This window comes from Vulpes lagopus, chromosome 10 (genome assembly GCF_018345385.1).
Source record: "Vulpes lagopus strain Blue_001 chromosome 10, ASM1834538v1, whole genome shotgun sequence".
NCBI classification, from domain to species: domain Eukaryota; kingdom Metazoa; phylum Chordata; class Mammalia; order Carnivora; family Canidae; genus Vulpes; species Vulpes lagopus.
In genome coordinates, this window is record NC_054833.1 from 79,150,982 (window position 1) to 79,168,429 (window position 17,448).

General features: G+C 44.1%; 1 protein-coding gene across 3 annotated transcripts in view; it reads left to right on the forward strand.

Annotated features, from left to right (window-relative positions):
- FYB2 (FYN binding protein 2) overlaps positions 1 to 17,448 on the forward strand; it is a 121,008-nt gene that overhangs the window by 23,163 nt on the left and 80,397 nt on the right. The window contains exons 2-4 of one of the 3 annotated variants that reach the window (XM_041772392.1): positions 6,432 to 7,167; positions 10,540 to 10,701; positions 13,581 to 13,614. In XM_041772392.1, coding sequence (XP_041628326.1) covers positions 6,432 to 7,167; positions 10,540 to 10,701; positions 13,581 to 13,614 — 932 coding nt within the window. The remainder of the gene's footprint in view (positions 1 to 6,431; positions 7,168 to 10,539; positions 10,702 to 13,580; positions 13,615 to 17,448) is intronic. The other 2 variants (XM_041772393.1, XM_041772394.1) reach the window with 2 other exon arrangements.

Below are 17,448 nucleotides of genomic sequence, written 5' to 3' on the forward strand. Positions count from 1 at the left end.
ATCCTTGTGCTCATCCCCCATCCCTGCCTGGATGCCTCTGCTTGGCAGAGGTCTAGTTGACAGAGGGAAGTGGAGTTCTGAGCTTTCCAGGATCTGGGTTAGGGAAAGATTCACTAGAAAGAAAAATTAGTTAAAACCTTCAGTTGATCCTGAATCCCATTCTAATTATCCCCTCTCCTCCTTTTGTCATTGCCAGCTTCCTTTAAAAAAAAAAAAAGAGAGAGAGAGAGAGAGAGAGGCTAGTCATTTATTTTTTCTTCCCCTCTCATTCACTCTGGGACCCATTGCTGCTGTGATGGCATTCATTTGCAATATCCATCCACCAGACGTTTTTCAGTCTTTATCTTCTAGAACTTCTCTGCTGCACTAGCCACTACTGGGCACTAGTTCTTCATTAATACTGCCCATCCCTTCTCTTTATCTCTCTCTTTTTTTTTAAAGATTACTTATTTATTCATGAGAGACACAGAGACAGAGAGAGAGAGAGAGAGAGAGAGAGAGGGGCAGAGACACAGGCAGAGGGAGAAGCAGGCTCCATGCAGGGAGCCTGACATGGGACTTGATCCCAGGTCTCCAGGATCATGCCCTGGGCTGAAGGCAGCACTAAAAGGCTGAGCAACCTGGGCTGCCCTATCTCTTGATTAACTCTGACCTCTTTGTTTCTTCTCAGGCCTTTTTCTTGGCCTCTGCTATTGTCCATGGCTCTGATGCCAGCACATGTTTTCCTAAGTGATCCTATCCAGCCCTATGGTCACGACAACCACCTATAAATAACAAAAGCTAAAATTTAGTGACACCTATTATTGCCTTCTGAATGCTCTACATGTACTTATTAATTAGATCCTCATACTACTGTATTCATTTCCTAGTTCTGCACCAAATGACCACAAATTGAGTAGCTTAAAATAGCACGAAGTTATTATCTTACAGTTGCAGAAGCCAGATACCTAAAATCAGGGTGTTAGCAGGACAGTGTTCCATCTGGTGGCTCTAGGAAAAATCTGTTTCATTTTCCAGCTTCTGGAGGCTACCTGCATTCTTTAGCTCCTAGATCTTCCTCCATCTTCAAAATCAGAATATTGCATCTTCATCCCCCAATGGACCCTCATGTTTGTTTCATTGTCCTATCGCCTTGTGTCTTGCATTCCACTTACAAGGACCCTTATGATTACATTGGGCCCACCCAGATAATCCAGGATCATCTCCCCATCTGAAGATCCTTAACTTAATTATACCCAGGAAGTCCCTCTGGCATGCAAGGTGACAGGTTTCATGGATTAGGATGTGGATCTCTTTAAGGGTCCATCATTCTACCTACCACAACAACCCTAAGAGGTGGAGTACAATTATTACCCCAGATAAAGCAACAAATACAGAAAGTTTAGGTCATTGGCTCAGGGTCATAAAGCCAATTAATGGCAGGACTGGAATTTGAACTCAGGCAGCTGGACTCCAGGGTTCATATTTTTAAGCTCTGTGCTCACCAAGAAGTGAAAAAATACCAATTTAAATTTCTAACCCCCAAAAGGTACCCCAAAATAACTACCTATTAGATGGCTCCCCTAAGAAGGCAAACCATCACATCCAAAACTGGGCCCATCATTCCTCCCCAGTACTTTTTTCTTCTGTCCTCAGTCTTAGTTTCAAGAACCAACATCCATCCTCTTACTCAATTTAGTAACCCAGGAATCATCCTGCAGTCCTCCCTTCCCTCTCTAGGTCTGGTCCATACCACCCCCTGCACATTTCTCTTTTCCATTCCTACCAACACTGTCCAACTTCCACCTTTTATCATTTTTATTTGGCCTCCTAATTAGTTCCTGGTCTCTAATCTGCATGAAATATAAACCGAAGTCTGTCCTAGCCCTGTGTAAAACTTATCAGTAGCTCCCCAACTACTCTGAAGATTAAGCCTAATTACTTTAAGGGGACTTGGCCTTGACATTCTCGTCCAGCTTCCCATATGGAACACTAGGGCTTCAGTAACATAGAATTGCTTATTTCCATCTACACTATGCTGCTTCACACTGCCACGCCTTCTCTGTTCCTGCTTTTCTTGCTATTGGGGCCACCTCTCCTGCCACCCTCACTTGCCTGCCTCTTCCAACTAAGTCATTTTTACAGAACCTTCTTTGTAGCCCTGCTACATTTTGTTTATCCATTCGTCTGTCATGACCCACTCTCTGTGTTCTCACAGATGTCCCGCTGTGTATCGAATAACCATCTCTCCTACACTAAAGTGATCAGTTTGTGTCTACTTCCTGATTTCACTAGCTCTGAAAAGTCAGGAATGCTAACTCACCATTGTAGCCCTCATTCCTAGCACATAGCAGTAAACCAACGCACATTTTGAGGTGACATGAGTTGAATCATGAACAAGCAGAAATTTTCTAATTCCAGAAATTGGGAGAGAGATGGGCAGTCCAGGCAGAAGAAATAGTACATTCAAAGGCATAGGCATGAAAGAGCAGAATAGGTGGGAAAACTTGGGTAACTTAGTGAGGCCAGAAAGAAGAAAACGTGTTAGGGAAGGGCCCACTATCATGTCCGAAAATGAACAGAGTTGGGATTTGGGGGAGGGCCTTATGTGCTATGCAAGAGAGTTTCAGTTGATGTGAAAGCTTTGGGGAAGCCAAACTGAAGAATTTCAAACTGGGGACATACATGATCAGATGTGTGTTTCATCAGGTTTGTCTAATAGCTGGGTAAGTGATGGGTTGGAAGGACCCAGAGTAGAAGCAGACAGACCACAAGGAAGTCATTGCAATGTGTGAGGATGACTCCGAGATAGTGGCCATGGCATGAAGAAGGGACGAGTTTGTGGGCTTCTTAAGCCTTGACATCAGTGGGGTGTCTGGGTAGCTCAATTGGTTAAGTGTCTGACTCTTGATCTCAGGTCTTAATCTCATGGTCATAACTTCAAGCCCCACGTGGGACTCATGCTGGGCATCGAGCCTATTTAACAAAACAAAACAAAAACACTTGACATTAGTAGGATGTGGAGACAGACCTGCTGTGGGTCGAGAAAAATGGATCATGCTTTTCATTAGAATGAGCCCTGAGCACCACCCAACCCATCCTCATGTACTTTGCCGCATGCCCTCAACCCTGATCTCTCCTCTAGAGGTGATGATCAACAACAGATTGTGTCACAACTATTTCCCATAATAGAGAAAGTAAAATCCAAACTTTAGCGCTAGAGGGACCTTGGTGCTCACTTGGGCCGACAGTCTTATGTGATAGACAACTCCACTCTGGAAAGGAACTGACTTCCCTAAGGGAGCTCAGAAAATTATTGGTGGGCATCCAGCCACCCACTGTTTAATTTGGTATTCAGTTCTCCACATGGCTTCTGTCTCTAATATTTTCATGTGTATTTGCTTATTTTCTGCCTCTCCCTGACCTCAGAATGTAATATTTAATAGCTGAACCCCTGTCTAAAATAGTGTTTTTGCCCACATCATGGATACACAATGAGCATTTGTTGAAAGAGATATAATCAAGCTTACTTCCTCCTGAACCAGTGACCTTGATGCAGGATTTGGGTTTGGAGGGAATCAATGAATAATTCCATTTCCTGTTAGGGTTTTTCCTAACATCCCTGCAGAGACTAAAATCTACCACTCAATAATAACTATAACTCATGTGGCTTCAGATAGTGAAGAGCTAAAAATAATCATCATTACATTCCTTTAAAAATATTAACCACTGACCACATCCCATCTATTGTGATGGCTGCTATAAAAATATGTTACAAGAACGTGGAAAAATTGAAATCCTATGTTCTGTTAGTAGGAGTGTAAGATGGTACAGCTGTTACAGAAAACAGAATGGTAGTTGCTCAAAAAATTAAACATAGAATTACAATAATGATTCAGTAATTCCACTTCTGGGCAAATACCCAAAAGGAATGGAAACATGATCTCAAAGAGAGATTTGCATATCCATCTTTATAGGAATATTATTTAAAACATCTAAAAAGTGGAAGCAAAGAAAGTGTCCACCAACAGACGAATGGATAAACAATATGTGGTATATACATACAATGGAATATTACTCAGTCTTAAAAAAGAAAACTTTGCCACATGCCACAACATGAATGAAACTCAAGGACAGTATGTTAAGTAAAATAAGCCAGTCACAAAAAGATAATTACTGTATGATTCCCCTTATATGAGATACTTGAAAAATCGTAGAGAAAGGAAATAGAATGGTGAGTGCTGGGGGTAGGACGAAGGGAGAGGAGAACTACTGCATAATGGTGATGGAGTTCTACTTTTGCAAGATGAAAAGGGTTCTGGACATTTGCAGCAATGTAAGTGCCCTTAATACCACTGAATCAAACGTATAAAATGGTTAAGAGGGTGAATTTTAAATGACGTGTATCTTACCACAATTTTAAAAATATAAACCACTGTGGTAGGTCTACAGCTCTCTCCTTTGATCCTTACAATAACCTTCAACTGTTAGTAGAGTAGTCCCTTTTTATAGTGAGGAAAATAAAGCTCAGGGAAATGAATTGCCCAAGGCCTATAACTAGAAAATGGCAATGCAGAGCCTCCGACTCAGCTCTCCTGGTTCCATGCCCAGTGCTGGCTTCCCTCACATCAGGGGAAAGAAAGTATAGTTGAATTAATTTGACCTCTGGTTGAAATCTATGTAAGAAATCAAGACTTAGCAATTCATGGGGAAAAAACTATAAATGTGTACATGTGTGCGTATGTGTGTGTGAGTGTGTATGAGTGTGATAGAGAGGAAGGGAGGGCCTGGAGGCAGGCAGCCTGCGGGAGAGAGCATACAAGCAAGCTCCCAGACACCTGCCTCTTGCTACTTCAACTTCCCTCCATCCCTGAATCTTCAGAGGACAGGTGTGAGTCAACTGTAAACATGGTGAGAAAAGGTCACCCAGCATTCCCTCAGATGGCAAAACGAGAAGCGACTGGTGTGGAGATTATCTTGCTACATGAAACTCAGCCCTTTATAAGATGACCAGGAGAAGACAGTGGCTCTCTGAAAGGGCTCCATGCGCTGTCCACTCGCACTCTACCTCCACCCCCTCCTTCCTCCTGGGGAGACAAAAGATGGCAAAGTGCAGTTATAAAACTAAATCAGACCTGGTGAGAAAAAAGGGGAGCAGTGGGAACAACACTGAGCAGGAGGCAAGCCCCATCCTACCTGCCAGACCACCCCCGGCCCAGGTAATGCCAGGTACATCCTACCTCAGCAGGAAGGATTGGGCTGCTATTCCTACCACTGTTTTCAGATAGATAGGTAGGTAGGTAGGTAGGTAGGTAGGTAGGTAGGTAGGTAGGTAGGTAGGTAGGTAGGTAGGTAGATAGATAGATAGATAGATAGATTTATTGATTTATTTATGAATGATAGACATAGAGAGGCAGAGACACAGGAGGAGGGAGAAGCAGGCCCCATGCTGGGAGCCTGACGTGGGACACGATCCCAGGACTCCAGGATCGCGCCCTGGGCCAAAGGCAGGCGCTAAACTGTGGAGCCAGCCAGGGATCCCCCCCTACGACTGTTTTCATATACTGAATTCGTACTCCGCTCAGAAGGTAGAGTAGACTCTCCCAAGAAGAGTCAAAACACAAGAGCATCAGCTAGCCTCTTCCAAATAGCTCTGATTTATCACGGGCTTGCTGGTACTGTGATGGACACGCCACGCATAGTGGCCCTAACCCTTTTACCACTTGACCCCTTCTTTCCATGATGAGACTATGCTGAGAGCTAATATCACATTTTCCAGAGTTATTTCCCTAGATGATAAAGAACAGAGTCAGAATTTAAATGTAGACCTGTCTAGTTCCAAAGTTAAGTTCAACAGCCAAGAGAACCAGAGCTATGGAAGCACAAGGAGACCGGGAAGAAGTTAGCTCTACCTGTCAGCCCAGGGAAAGGCTTCCTGGAGAAAAGTGGGCATCGAAGTTGCAAGAGAGCAACTGACAAGTTAGGTGGAGGGTGAATTTTGTGAAGCAAGAACACATAAGCAAAGTCAGGGTGGTCAATGGTACAGATTTCTAGAAAATGATAATGCCATTTGGTTTAAGGGTAGTTGTGGTGGGCCGTGGCTGGAGACCATAATCCCCCCAGATTATGAAGAACTTTGAATGCTGTGCTAGGAAGTTTAGAACTTGTAGAGGCAACAAGGCACCTCCAAGAATCTGTATCAAGGGCTTTATCAGCAATTGTCAATACTGTCTCCTTTATAAGTATCCTTTACGTGTTGTGACGGAATTAAACAGACCTGAAGTGTTTCAAAGAAGAGACATTTGTTTTCGTTGCACCTCACATAGAGGTCGCGTTACCAGCTGACACGGCCCACTAAGCAATGGTGTTATATCAGCACTTACATGCGCAGTGAAGTCAACTAATCAGTTTTTTTTCCTAGAGTAATGAGACTTTTTTTTCTTACGCTTTAGGAAGGGCTAAGGAACTTCAAGGAACTTCGAGCTAAATTTCAAAAGTTTGATGCGCCACCTCCTCCAGGACCTATTAAACTCTCAGCAGGTGTTTCTCGAAAAGGTGGCATTCGAAACACACAGTCAACAACAACTTTGGCCAATGGGAAACCCCTCTTGCCCAACCACAATCCGCTCCCACTGTGCTGTTCTAGTGCTGAACCCCAGCTTCTTAAACTCCAGGAGATGAAAGTGGCTCAGGGGAGCAAGATTCAGAAATGTCCGAATTCCCCAGGACCTCCGGAGAGGTCTCCTGGTTCTGCAGTGAATTCACAGAAAACTTCTCTGCTGTTAGACGTGAGTCAGTCAAGCGCTGAGATAACCAACAAGAGGAGAGTAGCAGTGACAGATAGCTTCAAAGACAAGCTCTGGAACTGGGAGAAGGTGTCATCTCGGAAAAATGAGATGTCTTCAGCTTCTTTCCTTACCAGTTATACAAACAGGGGCTTCCATCCGGAGGAGCAGCAAAGCAGAGGGCTTACTCCAAAGGAACCCAGGAGACAGCTGGAAACAAAAGGAGCCCAGACCCTACCTTCCCAGAGTTACTCGGTGGCCCAAAGAAAATCACCTGAAGATCCCACTTTTCTATTTTTTCAACATGGCAGGAAGAGCCTAGAAACCCCTCACCCTGAGAGGAGCCCAGCGGGGAGCTCCTGCCAACCTGTCTATGAGAGTGAACTTGCCAGCCAGACCCCAGGTGAGAATTCATCCTCGTGGGCCTAGGGGACGGGCCACTAAGTTCTTCTAATTTAGAGCTTACTGATGGTCACCTTTGATCTGGGCGAGTTTTGCTCCAAACTCCAGAGCAGGTATTCCAAGCCCATCTGCCAAATTGTAATTTCAGGTCTGGGTAAGTGCTTGATCTCCTGCAATTCTATTGAAAGTTTGGTCAAGCTTGGGTTTGAATCCTAGCTCTACGTCTTAAAAGATGCATAAGCTTGGGCAGTCTACTTAACTTTGTACGGCCTGGTCTGCTCTGCTGCGAATCGGATTCATCACCAACATGCCCCAACTTGGTAAACAGCACAACCCTCCTTGTAGTTGCTGCAGCCAAAAGCCTAGATGCCACGCTCTATTCTTCTTTCCCCCTCATTCTTTGCACCCACTGCATCAGCAAGCTCTTGGTTCTACCAGCAAAATATGTTCTGTATCCTTCTGCTTTGGTCAATTTCTGCCCTGTGCCCTGTCCAGACCACTGTCCACACCTGTCCTCTCACTCCTGGACCACAATGGTCCAGCTGGTTTCCCTGCTTCTACATGCTTGCCCCCTATGACCTGATTCTTCTCCTAGTGGTCACAGTGATCCTCTAAAACATAAATTAGACCATAGCACTCCCCTGCTCAAGTTCAACTCTGGCCATTCTATACCAACTGATGTCATTTGGCCCATCTTACCTCTCTTACTCCTCCTTTTACCACACTGGCCTTCTTGCTTTCCCTTAGATGAACCATGCTAGTTCCACCCCAGGGCCTTTGCACTTGCTGACACTCTGCCTGGAACATACTTCCTTCCCCCCAGGCCTTTGATGTCTCCCTCCCTCACTTCATCATGGTTTCTGCTCAGTGTCATCTGTTGTGAGTGGAATTTGTGAGTCACCATCTAAAATAACTACCCCACCTCCATCAGTCTCTGTCGTCTTACATGGCTTTGACTTTCATATCCCATCCTCACCTGGTATACTGTTAATAGCTGTTTGTTTACTTCAGTAAAATATAAGTTACATAAGGATAAAAACTGTCTTCTTGACCACTGTATCCCTAGCATCTAAAAGAACAAAGCCAGGTTCAGTAGGTCCTCAAAAAGGATTTGTTGAATGCTTGAATGGGTGGATGGATGGATGGATGGACAGGAGTGGGTGGAGGGATCTCCTGCTTACAACAGTACATGCTTCCCCCTCTGAATTTAGAATAGTCTGAACTACTTACTACTGATTTCATGGCTCTGCACCTCCCGGACCCTGCTTATGTATCTGACTCATTGCGCCCGTCTCCTCCTGGCTCACGAGCGGACACATGGATTTCTTGCTATTCCATGAAGAGACTTTATTATGCTCGGGATGTTTACATTTGCTGTTCTTCTTCCTAGACAACTCTCCTCTGAGCTTTCTGTAGCTGCATTTAGATCTAAGTTCACATGACACTTTTTCAGATAACCTCTTTAGCTAAAGCCCACTACTTCACCATCAGCAGTTTGTGCTCTTTCATAGTAGCCTGTTCTAGTTCTTTCATAGACCTGACAGGTCTCTGTGATTACCTTGTTTATTTGTCTGCATGCATATCCTCAGTCTCCCCCTATTAAAATGAAAATTCTTGAGGGTGATCTCTATCTCTATTCCTTTTTTTATTAAGATTTTTATTTTTTATGTGTTCATGAGAGACACAGAGAGAGGCAGACACACAGGCAGAGGTAGAAGAAGGCTCCCTGCGGGGAGCCTGATGCGGGACTCAATGCCAGGACCCTGGGATCACGCCCTGAGCCAAAGGCAGATGTTCAACCACTGGGCCACCCAGGCCTCTATCTCTATTCTTGTTCTTAACTCTATACCCAACTTCTAGAATGATGCCTGGAAAATAGTAGATAAATCGTTATTGATGAAGGGATAGGAAAAGAGGATGAATGGGAAGAAGGAAAGAAGGATGGGCCACCTACCTGATGGAGCTGTTGAGGGGATTAAATGAAATGACCCATGTCCATCTCTTAGCCCAGGGCCTGGTAAAAATTAGGAACCCAGTTAGTAAGGGATCACTCATTCTCACTACATCTTCTCCTTAATTTGATAAGAACTATAATTTCTGACATCGCAACTTATAAGTAAAGCCTGTGAAGAGAGGAACTCAGACCAGACTGATGTAACCCCTGCTGGCAGAGGCAAGAAGGAAGCTCCCCACCCCCCACCCATCCCCTCTTTGCTCCCAGAGTGCAGCAGGGCTCTGTGGAAGTTGCACTGAGGAACTTGTAAAACACTGGCCAACGTCTTTATTTTTACCAGGGATGGTGCATGTTGTCAACCATTGTATTATGTGAACCCCAAATCATGGCCCATGGATCATACAAGATTTTGTGCTATTTTCAGTCTAAGAGGCAGATACAATTTTCATACACAATACTGGAATTTCTGCTGGAGTTTGGCTCTGAGCACAGAAGGGCAAAATGCATGAAATTGAGACTTTCCTGGGAAATTCCAGGACATAAAACCACAAAATCCACAGATGCCCATATACCACAAAGTTAGCCCTGAAGCTTGTCCCAGGCTATGAGTTCTAGAAATCAGGCATCAATCCCCCTCCTCTTTACAGTGCCAATGTTATTTGCATGTCATAAGCAACTGAAGCACCCTTCAGGGGATAGTTGCCATCCATTTCCTTGGAAGTAGGCACTGTGCTTGATGCTGGCAAGAGATCAGTATACCCTGGTCCCCACACACGAGGAGCCAACACTCAATGGGAAGATAGATCTGCCCCTCTGATATATCACAACACCGATAGAGACATAATAAGGATACATCATGGGAATACAAAACAGAGACAGGTTAATTCTTACCTTGATTTTAAAATCAATGAAATTTTCCCAGAGGAGGTGTCATTGGTGACCCAGGGCCTTAAAGAATGAATCAGAGCTATCTGAGAAAGAAGTGAGGGAACAGCATTCCAGAACCAAGAAAGGCATGAATTAAGTCTTGGGTGTATGATGGCTTTTTACATCAAATTTGGAGAATTGAGAAGCCATTGGCATGAGTGAAAGATATTTGGGCTGAAGGTTGGGAAAGTAGGATGGTAAGTGTGGTAAGAGAATCTGGAAATGTGGAATGGGGCCATGTGGTATTGACATGCCAGAGGATGGAGTACACACGTAGATGTCAAGCCAGCGAAGCCAGGCTTTGATCTCTGGGCAGCAGGCCCGTGATATGATCAGGACACTCTGGTCAGTAGGAGGACAGTAGACTAGAGGGGAGAAAGACTGAGGCAAGGACTGTCAATTTCATGGAGGAAGCCATGAAATGGAAATAGTAATAGCCTGCATTTTTAAAATTTAATTTTTTTGTTTTTGTTTTTTACTGTCCATGCTCAGAGAAACAGCCAGTTGACAGGCATCATCAACTTCTCAAAACAAAACAACTGCCTCCCATCAAGTCCCTGGGTCCTCCTCCTCCAAAGCCTCCGAAGCCACCAGTTGTAAACCTCCAGGCCTTCCAGAAGCAGGCGGCTGCGATTTCCGAGAGCCACAGGGAAGGTAAGGAAATGCACAGGGCTCTGCACACAGCCAGCCAGTGGGAGTCATGGCTCCAATGCCTCATCCCCCCATTACTTCCCTCTCTGTGTGTCAACTCCCAGGTGATAATGCTGAACTGCTTTTCCATGGGACTGGACATCCATCACTGGTTATTTTTACGTAGAGGCCGTGGCAGCTTGCCCGTGAAATGACAAATCTGCAGGAATTGGCCCCTTATCGCTCCTGGGCCAGTCTGCCTCCCCTGAGAGCATTGCATTTGATCACTGGGACTAGGTCCAAGAGGAAGAAAAAGAAAGTAGTGGAGCAGGGAGCCGGGAGTTTTTGTGTTTCCTACAAAGCCTGTGTTGTCAACACAATCAGTGCAATAGGAGAGGAGAGGGAGTGAAAAGGGAGGAAAGTCAGTGTGAACTTGACCTGTGATCCTAATGGAGGGTCCCTCAGGCCTCTGTCATCTGCCTTCAGTAATTACTTGAAGGCCCCCACCCCCACCCCACCCCCTGCCACTGGCCCTTTCCAGAAACAAGCCAATTTTTTGTGCTGTTTTGTGTCTTTCTCTGCTACTTAAAGGAATATCTTCTCATCCCCTTTCCACCCACACTGTGCTTGGATCTTGTTGACACTGTAAATACCTTTGCTTATGTTTGCTCTAATGGAACATGATGTGAACACACACTTTGGTGTGGCACATAGTTCCGTGCTAACATCTGTCTTACTGTGGCCATGAGTGCCAGCAGATGGTACGCTCAGAGAGCTGATGGCATCTTGCATTGTTCATTTGACTGCTTTGAAAACCTCATGATTGTTAAGCATCCTGAACTCACAGGTTCTCAAACTTCAGCCTGCACCAGAATCACCTAGAGGATTTGTTAAAACACAGATCACAGGGCCCCATTCCCAGAGTTTCTGATTTGTTTGGTCTGGATTGGGTACCTAAGAATTTTCCTTTTTAACAAGTTCCTCGGGGCAGGGGTGGGTACTGATGCTGCTGGTCCAGGGACCACACTTTGAGAACCACTGCTGCAAATCATCTTGAGTCTTAGCCTAAAAGAAAATTCTATATAAAGAGCTAGAACATGCTGGCTGCCATATTGTATCCCCTCATGCATGCACCTAATCTCAGTTGGTTTGGCCGGGACCCTCTGAGTGCCAACCTTAGTCCCCCAAGGTCCCATTTCCACTCCATCAAGATGAGAGAAACTGTCACGAACCAGGAGAAACGGGCCAGATTGCAAGCCCAGGTGCACATTGGTGGGGAAGGAACAGCTTGCTAGAAGAAGATGGTTCACAGAAGGGCTACAGCAGATGATTAAAAACCTTAGTTCTCCTTTTTAAAAAGATGGTTTGTTTGATTTATTTATTTATTTATTTATTTGAAAGCATGAAAGAGCCTGAGCAGGGCGGGGGGTAAGGGATAGAAGGAGAAGCAGACTCCCCACCCAGCATGGAACCTGACATAGGGCTCGATCCCAGGACTCATGATCACGACCTGAGCCAAAGGCAGACACTCAACCCACTGAGCCACCCAAGAGCCCCAAACCTTATTTCCCCTTAAAGAAGTTAGGAGTAAACAATATCTCTGGTATTGAAGAAGTGAGTATGTTCATAAACCAAGCAACAGTTCTCTCTCTTCACAACCCCGAAGTTCCAGCACATGAGGCCGCGACCACTTTCACCCTCACAGGCCGTGCTGAGAGGAAGCAGCTGGAAGAAATGCTTCCAGAGTCTTAAACCAACCTGGTGCAGACAGTCTGACTAGTTGAAGACTGGCTGAAGCTCTGCCCACACAGTCCGAGGTTGAAACAGCACCAGCACCACTTGTTACCGGAGAGGACAAAGGGGATGATGTTCTGGATCTTGTGGGGAACTTTGAGGAAGCTTCCAAGAATGAAGCAAAATGATTTGAGTCAGTTTCTGAAGAAGACAAAACTTGAAGAAGTTCCTGGGAACTGCTGTCTTATATTACGACTGCTTTCAAAAATTTTGTTCATGGATCTGATGGACTCTAGATCTCCAGTATTTTTAAGTGCAAGCCCCTTGGACGACACTGCAGCACTTTTCAGTTTTTGCTTGGATACTATTAATTCTTTGCAGCTAATTAAACTGAAGTTTGAAACAAGGTTAATAAAGTTCTTTACCTGGCTAAAAAAGGAAAGAAAGAAAAGGGAAAAAAGTGCTCTTCTAAGGATAACTTAAATAATACTTTGGCCACCTCCATAACCAAGAAGGCCAAGTATGGTTTTTAGAAACGTTAAATAATTCAGGTCTCAAAGTGTCTCTCTGAAAGCAAAGAAGGTTGTCAGAGAACCCAGAACAAAGCACCAAGTCTTCTGTGATAAAATGGCCTTTGTAAATCCCAGCTCCCCCACTCACTAGCTCTTTAAGTTTGGGCATGTTGCTCACGGAGCCTCATTGTCCTTATCTGTAAAATGGGGTTGACCATAACATTCATCTCCCAGGACTTTTGTGAGGATAACTGAGATGAGTCATGGAAGGAGTTTAAACAGTGCTTGGCACACCAGTAAGCGCTCCATAGACACACCGTTATCATTATTCTAAGCTTGTGTTGAGCAGCTAGCTGCACTCTTTGCCCTGGGCCCTGCGATGGACACAAGAGTTAAATAGCCCCACACGAGTTCTGGTGCTCCGGGTCAGAGTCTAATCTGAAAGATCAAGATCACCCTCACAAAGAAGCACTCTATAGTGTGGGTGAGTGCTGCACTGCAGGACAGAGGGTCCCCTGGGTGCTGGGGGTGGGGGAGGCTTGGGGTGCCAGTGAGTTGCCATTCCTCATTTTGTCTCTGGGTCAGGGCATTGCACAAAGTTCACTTTAACTAGGCCGCCACTTGCTCCTCTTTTCACTCTGCCTCTTGCTCTTGCAGCAGCTGGGAAAGAGCGCTGCCTGCCTCCTGAGAGGTGAGTACCTGTTCCTGAGTTGGCGGGAAGCACAGCCCACTGAGCACCGACAGGTTGCTTAGCCAGCCTGAGAGCAGGCAATAAGCACAAGCCAGGTGTCTGCATTTCTCAGAAGGGTTGCAGGAAGAACAGATTTATAAGCAACAAACTGCAACTTTTGTTTTAGAGAGAGATTAAATAAACTGCATTTAACTGCTGTGCTGACATTAAATTGCAAAGATGGTCCTCTGAGGTACTTTTATTTATTATACAGTTGGGTTCAGTAAATTGAAACATCAGCTTCCATAGTAATAAATCGAATTAGAGGCTACAGAATGCTGTGGGCAGCTGGTGTGATGTTAGGAATTGGTAATGGGACAAAAGACCTTCTGTTTTTGCTGTACTTATTCTGAGAATTTTGCCATACAGGTGTCAGTTCATATATTCACTCAACGAAATATTATCTGTTTGAGCCCGTTGATGTGTCATGCATTGTGCTGGCTACTTTATATAGATTTTCTCTCTTCCTTTTCTCAAGACTGCAAAATTGCTGCTACTGTCCTCATTTTATAGCTAAAGACATTGGGCTCAGAAAGTTTGGCCTCATTAAAAAAATATATGTAAAAATAAAATAAAATAATAAAAAAAAAGAAAGTTTGGCCTCTTGCAGAACTGTGATTCCAACCCAAATATCCCTAAACTATTTTTTATTAAATATAATGGAAATACAAGATTGTGTAAACTTGAGGTGTACAAGGTGTTAGTTTGACACATTTACGAATTGCAGTAGGATTACTACAACAGAGTTAGCTAACACCTTTATCACCTCACATAATTTTCATTTCTTTTTTGTGTTAAGAACAGTTAAGAATCAATTTCTTAGTAACTTTAAAATTTATAATACATTACTCTTTACTGTAATCACTGTTTACACATTAGATCTCCAAAACTAACTTATGTACTAGTTGTAAGTTTGTGCCCTTAAACATCTCCCCAATTCACCTGCCCCTCAGCCCCTGGTAACTACGATTTACTCTTTTGAAATACTCTGCTTTTACAAGTTTCAGTTTTTTTAGATTTCATGTATAATATAAGTGATACTATACAGTAAATGTTTTTCTCTGTCTGATTTATGTCCCTTAGCATAAATGCCACCAAAGTCCATCCATGTTGTCACGGATGGCAGGATTTTCTTCTTTCTTGTGACTAAATAACATTGCTGTGTATATATATACTCCGTGTCTTTATCCATTCATCTGCTGATGGACGCTTGGGTTGTTTCCATATCTTGGCTATTCTGAATAATGCTGCGGTATTAGTATGCGCCAAGCATTTCGTTGAGATGCTGATTTCATTTCCTTCAGATACATACCCAGGAGTGCTGAGTCATATGGCAGTTCAATTCTTTTTTTTTTTTTCCCCTTTTAAAGACTATTTACTCATGAGAGAGAGACAGAGACAGAGAGAGACAGAGACAGAGAGAGACAGAGACAGGCAAAGAGAGAACCAGGCTCCATGCAGGAAGCCTGATGTGAGACTCGATCTCCAGACCCCAGGATCACAACCTGGGCCTAAGGCAGGCACTCAACTGCTGAGCCACCCAGGTGTCCCGGCAGTTCAATTCTTAATTGAACCTCTATAGGCTTTTCCATAATGGCTGTACTAACAGGAATGCCCAAATTGTTTTGATTATATGACCTCACCTCCTCACAAAAATGTTCTTTTCTCAAGAGGGTCAGACTTAGAAGAAGTAGACATAAAAACAAATAATTATATTACTTCCCAAATGTTTATAATAGTAGAATGTGTTAAGTTTTCTAATAGAGGAAAGTACAAGATTTAGAGGTTGCACCAATATGGGAATGATTGCCTGTCCTTGGGAGAGTCAATGAAGTCTTTCTAGAAATTGTATTTTTTATTTTTATTTTTTTGGCTAAAATCATACTACATAACAAGCAACAAAATAGCAACAGCATAGAGCAGGAGTGTGAGTTCAGCTGATCTGGGCTGAGCTCAGCTAGTGTTGCTAGTATGTTGCAGACTACCTAGGGAGGTTTACTGATACTGACTGGGGTTGCTCATGTGTGGGGGTCACCCTGCAGCTGCTGATCTAGGATTGCCTTGGCTGGCATGAGTGGGGCAACCTGACTTTGCACCAGCTGTCTCACCCTCCAGCAAGCTAGCTGGGGAACCAGCTGCAGGCAAGCAAGACAGTACCGATTGCACAAACAACTTTTAAACTCTGCTGTATCATATTTGCTAACATCTTATGGGTCAAAGCAAGTCACATGGCCCAGCTTCAGCATGGGAGGAAGCCAGAACACTGCCTATAAAAGGGCAGGGATCTAGAAAAGCAACACTTGCAGTGAGTATGGAGGGTAGACATGTACTGGATAACATAGGGAGGCGCACTGTAGGCCCAGGCAGGAGGTGTAAGGAAGCAGGTCTCAATGGTGAAAATTAGAAATAGATAAGTAGAACTGGTGTGGTAAGGTTGGGATGGAATGGAGAGAAATGCTATTGTGGAGGTGGACAGGAACCAAATCTTGGAGGTTCTTGTCCACCAAGGTCTAGATAAGACCTCCTTGTTCACCAAGGAACAAGCCCACCAAGGACTAGGTAAGAACTCCTTGTTCACCGAGGAACAAGCCCAAAAAGGACTAGATAAGACCTCTGTGTTCACCAAGGAACTGACCAAGTGGTGTTGGGTGTGGTTCACGTGTACCAGGAACTCCTAGTTTAGTCGCCCATTTAAAAGAGTTAAATGACAACACAGAGTAGGTCAGTGAAGCCACATTCTCTGTGCATTTGTGTGAAAGAGGAAAAACCATTTAGACAGCTAAGGCAATGATTTGCACTGTTTACTCAATGAACACAGGCCCCAGGGTGACAGTTTGAGGGGACAATATAATTCTGTGTTCTGAGTCCATCTTGGTTCCCTCATGACTCACATTCTGAGAGCATCTCCGTGTGACTATACGTGTGCTACAATGTGATGGATGCACCAATGGATGTTCAGTATAGAGACAGAGCATGACTGAGAACAAGGCAGTAATAATAAAGTGGAGGATAAACAGATGCAAAGTATTCTTTTTTAAATATTTTATTTATTCATAAGACACAGAGGCAGAAACACAGGCAGAGGGAGAAGCAAGGTCCCCATGGGGTGCCTGATGTGGGATTCGATCCCAGGACCCGGGAATCAGGACCTGAGCCAAAGGCAGATGCTCAACCACTGAGCCACCACAATGCCCCCAGATGCAAAGTATTCTGATGTAGAAGAATAAGAGATGAAGTTGGATTCTCAAGTTAATTAGGTGCCATGCTGAGGAATTGGGACTGTAGGTTGTGGTGATGAGTTAACTTAAACAAGTGCGTGCCGTGATGTTGAGAAACCTTAAGGACAACTTCCATGGAAACCAGGGCTTGTTTGGAAGGAACGTCTCCTATGTTCATGGTATTGATATTCGGTACAAATATTAGATTAGAAACAGAATATATTGGGTCTCATTACTAGAAGGGGACCTGGCAATTATCAGATGTAGCAAGCTGCACAGCATAGTATTAACACTTCTGGGGGTTTTAAACTGAGTCCTACCACTTAACATCTACATAACCTTGGACAAATGCCTTAACCTCTGCAAACCTTAGTTTCTACTTATGTAAAATGGGAGGCCGATAGGACCTGACTCATACAGTTGTGGTGAGAGTTAGATGAAACAGTGATCGTAAAGCATTGAGTGCAGTGCCAAGCACCTAGAGAGTGTTTGATAAAACTTGCTGAGCTGTTATATAACCCCCTCCAAAGGCAGGAATCCATAATCAGAACCTTAATGCCTTCAAAAATCATTTGAT